The 12,226-nt window shown below is 28.3% G+C and overlaps 1 protein-coding gene across 2 annotated transcripts; it reads left to right on the forward strand.

Annotated features, from left to right (window-relative positions):
• The first annotated feature begins 7,618 nt into the window (after positions 1-7,618).
• On the forward strand, positions 7,619-9,907 carry LOC110605856 (putative UPF0481 protein At3g02645). 2 transcript variants are annotated; one of them, XM_021744521.2, is made up of 3 exons: positions 7,619-8,000; positions 8,082-8,162; positions 8,437-9,907. In XM_021744521.2, the coding sequence occupies exon 3, from the start codon at positions 8,503-8,505 to the stop codon at positions 9,784-9,786; it is 1,284 nt and encodes a 427-aa protein (XP_021600213.2). In that variant the 5' UTR covers positions 7,619-8,000; positions 8,082-8,162; positions 8,437-8,502; the 3' UTR covers positions 9,787-9,907. The 2 variants fall into 2 exon arrangements, with proteins under 2 accessions (XP_021600213.2, XP_043809564.1); XM_043953629.1 differs by having other exon boundaries at positions 8,503-9,907.
• The last annotated feature ends 2,319 nt before the right edge of the window (positions 9,908-12,226 follow it).

Here is a 12,226-nt window from a genome sequence, read left to right on the forward strand (position 1 = left end):
TTAAATCTTTTAGTTTTCCCACAATTCTTTTCGCAAAAGAGTTGTGTTTATCACCCACTATCACAATCTCGCAGATACTCAAATATCTTACGTGACAATTTGTTTTGATAAGGAAAACTGAAAATTTTTTATCTGTAACAGTTACAGATAGACTGCAGATCTTTTAAATATTATTATCTTATAATAATAATTAATATTAATAATAACATCTTTATTATTATTAATTATACTAATGGGTTTTTAGCCTATTAATATAGCACATCAATAATGTTCTTTTATGTGTGACCCGATAGGCTCATATTAATTGGCAATAGGCCCAATCCCACAAGGCCCATAAATTATAAGCGGCCTCGAGCAAGACATTATGACTACCCAACTAATATGAGGATCGATAGTCCGATAAAGCCTAATAAATAGAACATGTATTAATCCCTTTTTCACACGATATCTAGTTTGAACATAAGTCATGGTCAATATCAAACTTATAATGTTCAAACTTGTGATTTCTCGATCTCTAAGTAGACTGATAAAATCAAATGATATTGATCACATTATCAATTCATTTGAGTACGGCCATGCATTTCTCAGTCTCACTTATTGAGAGGCCCAGAAGATATCTCTCTCAAAGAGAGGGACAAATTCTATCTTGATTATTCAATATCCGCTACATAATTTCTATTATGCTCAATCATAACCTTTATGATTATCCGATTAAAGACAATGTTTGGTTATATAAAAAAATAACAGTCCTTATGTTGAAAACTATGACAATCTCAAGTCAAAGGATTAAAACATAACTATTTTGAGATTCACTTATGACAATAACTCATGTAGTAATCTCAATGCGGGTCCATCCAATACTTTATTCCCTAACAAGTATCTATGATTATTGAATTATATCAACATATACATAATCATCTCATGATTATCAATCAATAATCATACTAGTTATATTTTATTATTATTAACATAATAATAAGAAACCAGAGATGTTAATCATTATTATGTAACATGCAAACAGATAATAATGATAATAAAATCTCTTATTATTAATAATCAAAATGACATACAAAAAGGTCCAAGATAATGACCTAAGGCAAATACACTAACACCACATGACAACAATCTGATAAACCTATACGCAATCCCACCCATAGAAAAGAAGACCTGAGCGCTTCAGGACAGACTCGCCCTCTCAACTTTAGGGTGAGTCTCCATAAGGAAGTTACCGTCAACTAGCTATAATCCAGTAGATCTCCTTTATACCTGTAATCATGAAATTTTTTACTAATTAGCTGGTGAATATTCCTTACCAACGAGCCGACCACATCATTGTCGGATTATTAGAAAAAACTATATTTATCTCTACCTTCTTACAGTATAAATGGAGAAGGATCACATAAATAAATGTACGTTATTCTCTCACACCACAACTCTTGAATTCTAAACATTATACTCGTTCTTCTCTTTCCTTTATTGATTTGAGCGTCGGAGTAGCAGTCAACCACCTCATATTCTCTTTTTTACAAGTTTAACCAATTACAGCACAGTTTCATTTCAGTCACGTCATCAGTTTCTTTTTAGCAATATCACTAATCTCATCTATACTACTTATAAAAATGGAAATCAAAAAATTTAATTGGTTGTTAATTAATTCATGATCCTATTTGTGATTAAATTCCTTTTAAATGAGTTGTTTTTACTTTATTTAACTTTTAGAGAAGTTAGGTTTTTAAATTATAAATCACTTTCTTTTTTAAAATAATAATTTATTTATTGAGGTTTTAATATAACTAAATTTAATATGTATTGAAAATTAAAATTTATTAAAATTCTAAAAGTAATTTATAATAATATTATTTTGTTTTGGTCAAAAGTGAGGGATTGGAATCATTGTTGGAGTGGGTACTTATGATCAAATATTATAAGCATTCTTTTACTTACTGCTCCATCCAGTAACTTAGTTGTAGTGATAATATTATTGATCTAATTGTGATTCGGCGGGCGTATAAGATACATACACTTGGATTGAGGATCGATTAGATACATACACTTGGACTGAGGATCGATTTACTGAAAAAATTAATAGATCGAAATTGGTTCATTAGGAAGTAAAGGGGAGAATCAATAGAGTTAATAGATCAGCTGTTCAGTTTGGGAGATTAAGATTTCTTGGAAAGAATCAGTTTGTTTAGCTCAGTGGGGTTGGTAAATAATGAATCTATCCTATTTGGGTTAAACCAGAGGTATATCTACTTTAGTCATTTTGACATTCTCTGCATCACGTTCCATCCGAGTGGATAGAAATATTTGTGTGCAGATGTGTCAGACGACTCATTAATGGAATAATTAGCTAATAAATATGCATGGAGCCGACTAATCCATATTCTATTTATCGTGCATGTCACATTAATCTATTTTACCACATTCCGTACTTATTACTCCGGCAGTGTATCAAGGATATGAATAATGTGTAAGAGGTTGGCCTTCTATTTGATTGCATTAAATCATACTCGGTTTATCCAATTTATACTGAAATAGGTCCTTTTCAATTGCTGCGGTCGGTCGTGCCTGTATTATATATCTCGTTGTAGTTTAATCTTTATATTTTATAAGTAGAACCTCCCACTGCCTGATCGGATTGAATGGAGTCTTTCAAATTCTATTTACATGTGTTGCAATCTTAGCAGATCTGATGTTATCAATTATGATTCATTATCTATGACCTAGAAAAGCATGCAAATGGGAAGCTGTGGATTGATGAGATCCAGCCTTTTTATTTTCCTTTTAGGTTTCTACTTGCATTTTATATTCAGATGTATAATTGCCGGCCTCAAATTTTTGGGCACTGTATCTGAATTGTTGATTGTTCTTGAGATTGGAAGGATGACAATTTGTACGTGGATTCGCTCATGATGGCCGTGGTTCATTATCAGATTTTTTTTTCCTATGAATTTGTTGAAGAAAATCTAGACATACAAGTCAATTGCCATCAATTTTTCAAATCATGTATATTTAAAAAAATAATTTTAAAATGATGCAGGATTCGAAAATATTTTCGAATCCTGTGTGTCAACTCAACTTGTTCGGCAGTGATACTGCCGAACATGCTGGTTTGACATTCATAGTGGCGAACAACAGCAAGTTCGACACTATCAGTGTCGAACTTTGCTGATTTGTGCCGCGGGCAGATTATCTGGCCAGGCCAACATTCTTCGGCAGATGTGAAAGCTGCATGCATGCAATTATATAAAAAAAAAGTTATTATTTATTTTTTTATATTATAATAATAAATAATTTTATTTTATATTTAAAATTTTGTTAAAATTTTTTAATATATATTAAAAATTAATAATTTTAAAATAAATAATTTATATTATAATAATAATAAATTATTTATTATTAATTTTATTAATATTTAAGTTTTTGTAAATAATTTTATTAGAAAATATACAATTTAATATTTTTAAAATAAATAATAATTATGAAAATAAAGTGAAGTATTTTTCTTATTAATATAATAATTTAATTTTTAAAAATATTTTATCCATTCTATTTATTTATTATTTATAAATTATTATTTATTTTTTTAGATTATAATTTTATTATAATTTATTGTAATAAAAAATAAATAATAAATTTAAAATAATAAATAAATAGAACGGATAAAATATTTTTAAAAATTAAATTATTATATTAATAAAAAAATACTTCATTTTATTTTCATAGTTATTATTTATTTTAAAAATATTAAATTGTATATTTTCTAATAAATTATTTACAAAAACTTAAATATTAATAAAATTAATAATAAATAATTTATTATTATTATAATATAAATTATTTATTTTAAAATTATTAATTTTTAATATATATTAAAAAATTTTAACAAAATTTTAAATATAAAATAAAATTATTTATTATTATAATATAAAAAAATAAATAATAACTTTTTTTTTATATAATTGCATGCATGCAGCTTTCACATCTGCCGAAAAATGTTGGCCTGGGCAGATAATCTGCTCGCGGCACAAATCAGCAAAGTTCGACATTCATAGTGTCGAACTTGCTATTGTTCGCCATTATGAATGTCGAACCAGCATGTTCGGCAGTATGACTGCCGAACAAGTTGAGTTGACACACAGGATTCGAAAATATTTTCGAATCCTGCATCATTTTAAAATTATTTTTTTAAATATACATGATTTGAAAAATTGCTCGAAAATACGATCATTTCCTTTTTATATGCAATCAGTAATAAAAGTAAGTCATATGTAACCTAATTCTAGAAGTTAGACAAAAACCATACATAATTTAGTTCTTATTGAAAAGAAAAAAATTGTAGAGGTAGTCGATTCGGTTCCGGCCGTAAACTGAAACTCATCAACCGATTTCAATCCTGAATTGGATCAAAATTTTAAATTAAAAGGGCTAGTTATAGTCTCCCCTCCGATGAACTAGAAATAGAATCGATCGATTCAATTTCAGTTCGAATTTTTATTTTTAAAACAAGTTATTTTATAAAATTATACCGACTAAAATTAATGTATAAGGAGGTTAAATTATGAAATAATCAAATTCAAATTTATTTTTAACTCATAAAAGATATTTTTTATATTTAAATATAATATTATTTTATTATTTTATATTATATGTAATATTTTTTATTATATAAATAGATATATTTTGTATAATTTACTTATTTAATAAAATATATATTCAATAATGTTTAAGACTTATATTTATTTCTTCCCATTTTAATTAAGTTTTTTTATTTTTGGGTTTAATCTCAATCATATTAATAATTTTCCATTTTTTCCCATTACATGTAGGGTTTCTAAAAAGTGAAGTCAAAATTTAATTCAATTAAATGTTGATATTTGATTTCAATAGATTTAATTTTAGCCTTTGAATTTAGGATTTCAAAAGAATTAGTAACCTTTTTATTAGGTTTAATTTTGGCCTTTAAATTAAAATTTTCAAAATAAAAACAAAAGTTTTCTATAATTAAGTTCCAGATTCGTTAAAGTTTAGTTTAGGATTTGTTAAAAGATGATGGAAACAAATTGAAACTATTTAAGCTTAACCATTAATTTTTTTTAAAAAAAAATTATTTTAGATTGTTAGATTAAAAAGTGAAAAAAAAATAAGTTCTACTTGATTTCCAGGTTTATTATTAGAATAATTTTTTTTTAACTTATCTGTTTTAAAATTAATTATTTATCAAAAACATGTAAAAAAAATTACAATCAAATTTAAAAATATTAATTTAATTGAAATTTTTAATTATCATAAGTTCCATTAAAAAAAGATACAGGCCCAGATGGATGCAAAGTGTGCTGAAACTATGGCATTTCGGGAAGTATTGAGCTGGATTAAAGAGTGTGGATGGGATTGGAACAATTGGTACTCACTCTCACCAGACTATTCTCTTAAAGTGGGAGGTCAAGGGTTCGAGTAGTGGGGGAGGCGACCTAATTTCCTAAGGGAAATTTGGGTCAAATCCACTTGGAGAAGGATGCATTCGATGCAAGAATCCAAGGGGACAAATCCTGCCAGGAACCCGTGAGGGTGAATGGATGTTAAGAGCTGTTCACGACGCCAGTGGAAAGCCCGAGGTGGCAAGAGGCCAGGCGAGGGATAGCCCTGGGCCGTGAACGGTAACAGTGCCGGGGATCACGTCCGGGCTGTTACATAAAAAGGCCACTTTAAGGGAACAATTGGTACTCACTCTCACCAGACTATTCCCTTAAAGTGGGAGGTCAAGGGTTCGAGTAGTGGGGGAGGCGACCTAAGGAAATTTGGGCCAAATCCACTTGGGAAAGGATGCATTCGATGCAAGAACCTAATGGGACAAATCCTGCCAGGAACCCGTGAGGGTGAATGGATGTTAAGAGCTGTTCACGACGCCAGTGGAAAGCCCGAGGTGGCAAGAGGCCAGGCGAGGGATAGCCCTGGGCCATGAACGGTAACAGTGGATCGAGTCCTTTTCGAATTGGATGCTTAGATACTTGTGATGTCAGTTAATTGTGCTTTGTTGGATGATTTATCGTCTTTTGCCCTTTTGATTCAAGATTGTAAACTGCTTCTATCTAATTATGAGGAAGTAAAATGTATTTTTGTTCATAGATCTGCGAATGATGTCGCTCATGTTCTAGCAACATCGACTCATTCTGAGTTAGATCAAGGAGTTTGGATTGATGTCCCTCCTCCTCATATTGTTTCTCTGTTCTCTTTGAATTAATGAAGTTTTTTTGTTCTTTAAAAAAAAAAAAAAATAGATACAGGCCGCCCTATGAATAAACATTCAAATTACAAGGCCTTTAAAGTCCAAATAACAAAATAGAATGCAAATCCTGTCCAATCCAAAAGGCCTAGAGGCTTGATCCAAATTGTCTCAAAAGTGGACCCGGAGAGTAGCATCCTCAAAGACTAAAAGCATCTTTCTAACAGTGACCACCCAAAAAAACTCCTGTTGTTGAAGCATGTAAGCAAAGAAACACAACTGAAAGCACAAAGGAGATCCACCAAATAATTTTAAGCCCTATTTACATTAAACTATTTTCTAATTTAATATAAAATGGTCTGAAATTACAAATTTTATAGTAATTATATTCGATTTTAAAATTTAAATTAATAAAATGTGTATTAATAACAATACTACATAACTTATTTTATTATATTCATATATTACATAAATAAGAGTTATTGATATAAAAAATTTATGGTTTTTACTATTTTATAATTTAATACAAATTTTTAAAAGTTAGTACAATTCAATTTAAAATTTTTAAATGTTTTTTCCTTTACTTCCTTCCAATTCGATGCAAAAAACCACAACTTTAATTTTTTTTTATTGTTATTAATTCAAATAGAAATTATAATAAGTTTCATATCCGTTGATTTCTTTTTTTTTAAATATTTTGTTAGGTATCTATTACGATAAATTTCGTTACGTTTATTATAAGAAATCATTTCTAACATTATCAAGAATAGACATTATAATTTCACTGTATATAATTTTATTATTAATTTTATAAATTTCAAACTTTTAGTATAAGCCAACATTTAAAAACATAAGTATAAACACTACATTAAGAATAGACATATTTAAAATTCAAATAAATTAAGAGATCCAAAACCTAAAAATAGAAAGAAATTAATTAAATTACAAAACAGTAAAAATTTTTAAATTTTTTTTACCAAGACCATTTATCTATATTATAGATAGAGTATAATAAAATAATTCACTATTGTATTATTTAATATTTTTATAGATTGCGTAATTATGCCGCTTAGTTATTGCAATTAAAAGAAAATATTAAACAAAGACTTGAATGCAATTGGAATATAATCAAGTGTCATTAGTAGGCTGTTTTTCTCTTCTTCTCCCATTGGATAGATTATACAAGAAAAGTTTATTTATCACCATTAATCTATCTCATTATTGGTTTAGATAATATTCTCTTCCACTACACAGTATTATTATACGTTAACAATTTCATAACATTAGAGTATTACCAATTCGTTGCTTAATTGGTTTGCTTTGCTTGATTCGCGATTGAAAATAAATTGGTTTTTCTTTGCTTGGTTGATTGGGAAATTTAAAACTGTATTGATTCACACAGTTACATCGTTGTAAAGTTGAGATTTTTGGTTGGAACATGGACATGAATTTACTTTTTAAGGATTAAACTTAATTGTAATGTTCATGTTTTTATTTAGATATCTGAGTTTTGAACTATTGTAGGAATCAATTACAAGAAAAAAAAGAAAAGAAAAGAGGAATCAGATATAAATTTCTAATGTGAAACTTATCTAGTGTTGTGGAAAGTATGTTGGCAAATATTTAAATTAGTGAGTATAAATCCCTTTCTTATTGAAGAACCAATATAAAAAATTTTAAATGTATAAAAGTCACCCAGGACTCTGGTTAACTCTCGGCAATGCTTCTCGGACATTGAAACAGATTATCATGTGACTGAAGAGGAAGAACAATCGTAAGTTGGCAGCCATTTTTTTTTCCAAATATAAAGATAATGACTTCAAAGCTTCTGATAGTTTCTCGTGGATGTTTTCAGATATTTAGCAGAAAGGGAAGAACAAGCCTGTTCTCTCTATATCTACCTCCAGTCTTCTCCCCCAAAATAACAGCAGGACAGGTAACAACTTCACCTTTTGTTTTCTCTTTGTAATACTTCAACTTACATAAGTGTTTCAATATGTTTGTTCTTTTTTTTTTTTGGTGAAAACTCAGACACAATACACACATCATATGAATTAGGTTAAATCATAATCTGAATCTAAACGTTCAGATTTTGGCATAATTATCTAAATTTTGGAAATTGGAAAAAATGGTTGTAATTTTATTTAAAATTTTCCAACTGATACTTCTACTTTATTTTTTGGGTGATTCAACCACACCACTACCATAAGATACTTTCAAAATTGTGGACTCTATGGTTATAGTCTCACCATTGGAACATCTGATATCACGAGCAGATGAACAACAAAGATCAACTTGATGTTAAAGAGATAGCAATGTCTATAAGGGATGATTTGGCAAACTTGCAGCCTTTATCTGATAATTGCTGTATCTATAGAGCACCAAAAAGGGCACAAAAATTACATGAGAAGTTATATACACCTCGAGTAGTCTCCATAGGTCCTCTTCACCATGGAAAAGAAGAGCTCAAAGCAATGGAGGAGCATAAAAGGAGGTACCTGTTTGATTTTCTTCAACTAAGCAATTCAAGCAATGGAGTCTCTCTTGAGAGTTATATTACTTGTATAGAGAAAAATGAGGGAAAGGTACGTAATTGTTATGCAGAAACCATTGAACTCGAGAGTGAGAAATTTGTGAAAATGATGTTATTAGATGCCACCTTCATCATTATGCTGCTAGTGAAACATCACGTCTCTCAATTGCAAAGCAGCAATGATCGTATATATCGTATACACAAAAAGATTTACGATATAAGACATGACATCATTTTACTTGAAAATCAGGTTCCATTTTTCATCCTTGAGGAATTGTTTCAGCTCTCTAATATTGCTGGAAGTGTGGGTGGGCTCTCCATGATTGAGCTCACTCATAGATTCTTTCAAGGCAGATGGGATTCCTGGGTGACGAAGGATATTTTGAAGGAAAATGACTTCTCTCAAGTAAAACACTTTCTTGACTTTCTTAGAATTTGTCAGAGACCACAGAGGCCGAAGCAGCTCAAGGAAATAGAGAAACTAATGATACCAACGGCGACTGAGCTCTACCATGCAGGGGTGAAGTTTGAGTTGCATCCAAGTGGAAACAAACTAGACATAGAATTTGATAATGGCATTCTGAAAATCCCACATTTTAGAATAGAGAAAGAAGTAGAAATTTTGTTGAGAAATCTCCAAACCTATGAGGATTGCCATTGTGATCCAGGTGACATGCATATAAACGACTACATTGTCTTGATTGGGAAGCTTTTGAAATCTGGTAAAGACGTTGAAATACTTGATGAAAGTGGAATGATAGAGAATTGGATGCAGAACAACGAAGCAGCTGCAACTCTTTTCTGCAACATGGACTGTACTGCCGATCCTGAAAACTTCTATTTTTCTAAAGTCGTCGACGATCTCAACTCATATGAGAAAAGTACTTGGCACAAGTGGATCGCGAATTTGAAACAAAACTATTTTAACACTCCATGGGCTGGAATCTCTGTTGCTGCTGCCGTTATTCTCCTCGTACTCACTCTGATGCAAACAGTGTGTTCCTTTCTTCAATTGGCTAAGGCTTAAAGCTTTAGTTAGCTTCCATTTCGATTGTTTTGAGTGAATGTTGGGTTGCTTTTGTAGTGTATGCATCACGTTCATGATATTTTGATATTTTGAAGAACGTGATATTTTGATATTTTGAAAACTTCTCTTTATCTAATTTTTTTTTATTTACGAGTGATGTATAATTGTCTTTCTACGACCATCTCTCTCTGTCTCTATCACTTAGGACCGTATAGACGGATGCGTCAGAATATCTTTTTAATTCCTTCGGCGCACATACTCGCAGAATTATAAAATAATTGGATCTATTTTCCTATTTTATATAACGCGGATTAGTCTTTCTTTGAATGAGCTCACACGCGTGGCTTGTCTAGTGTACTTTACATTACCGGACTGAAGTATGCTATGTGAGGCCAGTTTACTTGAGAAAAATCTGATAAATTTTAAATCTACGTTTCTCTTTAAATTTCAACCTTGCTCTCAGGTATAGAAAATGGACCGTCAGTTTATAATTTGGTTCTGTAGCTTCTTCTGTTTAGGCATGCATAAATCATCTCCATAAAAATTATGTGAACGGGTCCAAGTTTTTTTACATCTCTCTAAACTCTGATTACGTTTTATTTTTTATAAAAAATAATTTTATTATAATATTTATTTTTAAAAATGAAAAGAGGGAAAGATATTCTTTGTATTTTCTCTATTTTTCAAATAAAAAATCAATAATTTATGCTAATAACTTTTTATTCTCTTTTTTTCTAAAATAAAGAAAAAAAGCATATAAATTTACTAACATATATTTATAAATTTCAAAATATTATTTCAATTTATTATTAACAGTGAATAACCTAATAATAATTATATAATTATATACAAATTCTGAAATTTAAATTTTTTATTTTTTTATACTAAAAAAAATTTTATTTTAATTTCACTTTTAAATAATTTATATATCATGAGATGCTTTTTTATAAAATTTAAAAGTATAATATGTTTTGCTTTTTTTCACATATGTAAAATTATTTGTAAAAATTCGTATTTTTTATTATTTAATTTTATGTTAAAAATAAATAAATAATGTTTTAAGCATTAATATAATTTTTATATTATTAATTTTTATTTTAACTATAAATGAATAATATGCATTTAATGCCTAAACTGATTTAATTAACTAAAAGTATGTCCTTTAAAAAAATGGAATTTGTGCTTAATACAGTTTTAAAGCTTTTAAATCAAAACTAGATACACAGATTAATCTCTCCCTATCAAATCAAGCCATTTATACATAAAATCCAAAATAAATAAACCAAATTAAATATATTACAATTTTTTTTTATTTTAATACAGTTTGAAGTCAATTTTTTATTTCAAGAAAAATAAAGAGTCGATAATATTATTTATAATATGTTAATTTAGCAATATTACAAATAGTACATGTATATTAAAATTTTTTAAAAAAATACACATCCATAATTAAAATATGAAATACAAAAATAACCTATAATTTGATTATATTGATAATTATTTTTCATTAAATGAAATTAAATTATTTAAAAAGTCTAATCAACCCCATTTTAATTGATTTCATTAAGTTGTAATCAAAGTATTAAAGAGAAAAACATTTTGTTCGTGAAACAAAGAAAGCATAATTAAAATAAATATTTTTTTATGATTTTAACCAAAGAAAGCATAATTAAAAAAATGTATAATAATATTAATAATTAAAATAATCCGAAAAACCCATGTAAGATTTTGTGCCATTTTTTCATTGAAAGAGAAGCTGCCACAAACCATTGTTAGGATCACAGGACTCTCTAATTAAGCAACAATCACTATCCCTATCTTCTCACTCTTAAATTATGAACCAATTTGATTAAGACCAAAGCGTCTTCAACTTAAAATCATTTTCTAAAACATGGTAATCTTTTGGTTTTTTGGGATGTGGGAGTGAGCCACCATTTTCATGTCGTGATTTACAGTAACCTTATTCTCTTTGTTTTGTCTGAAAATGGCTGCTTTCACAATTCATCCCCCACTGAAATCAAAGATTGCAGCTCAAGTTTACATTCCTCAAAACCCATTAATGAGAAGCTTTATTTTTCAGCATTTTAAATGCTGCATATATTGTTTTAGAAAAATTTACTATGTTATTAAAAAATATATTAGTTAATTTTTTAATTTTAAAAAATATATAAATATATTCTTAATATTTTAAATTATTTTTATTTAAATAAAACATTTTCTCTTAAATTTTAAAAATATTTTTATTTATAATTTAAATTTAAAATTTTTAATTAAATAATAAAAATTTTATATTACTTCATCTCACTACTATTTATATAGAATATTTCGTACAATTTAATAGTAAGCAAAATGAAAATTGTACTCAATAATTTGAATTTATTTTTAAAATTTCAAAATTTTAAATTGAAATTTGGATTGAAGCGTATCAACTTTAAAAAGG

This window comes from Manihot esculenta, chromosome 18 (genome assembly GCF_001659605.2).
Source record: "Manihot esculenta cultivar AM560-2 chromosome 18, M.esculenta_v8, whole genome shotgun sequence".
Taxonomy (NCBI): domain Eukaryota; kingdom Viridiplantae; phylum Streptophyta; class Magnoliopsida; order Malpighiales; family Euphorbiaceae; genus Manihot; species Manihot esculenta.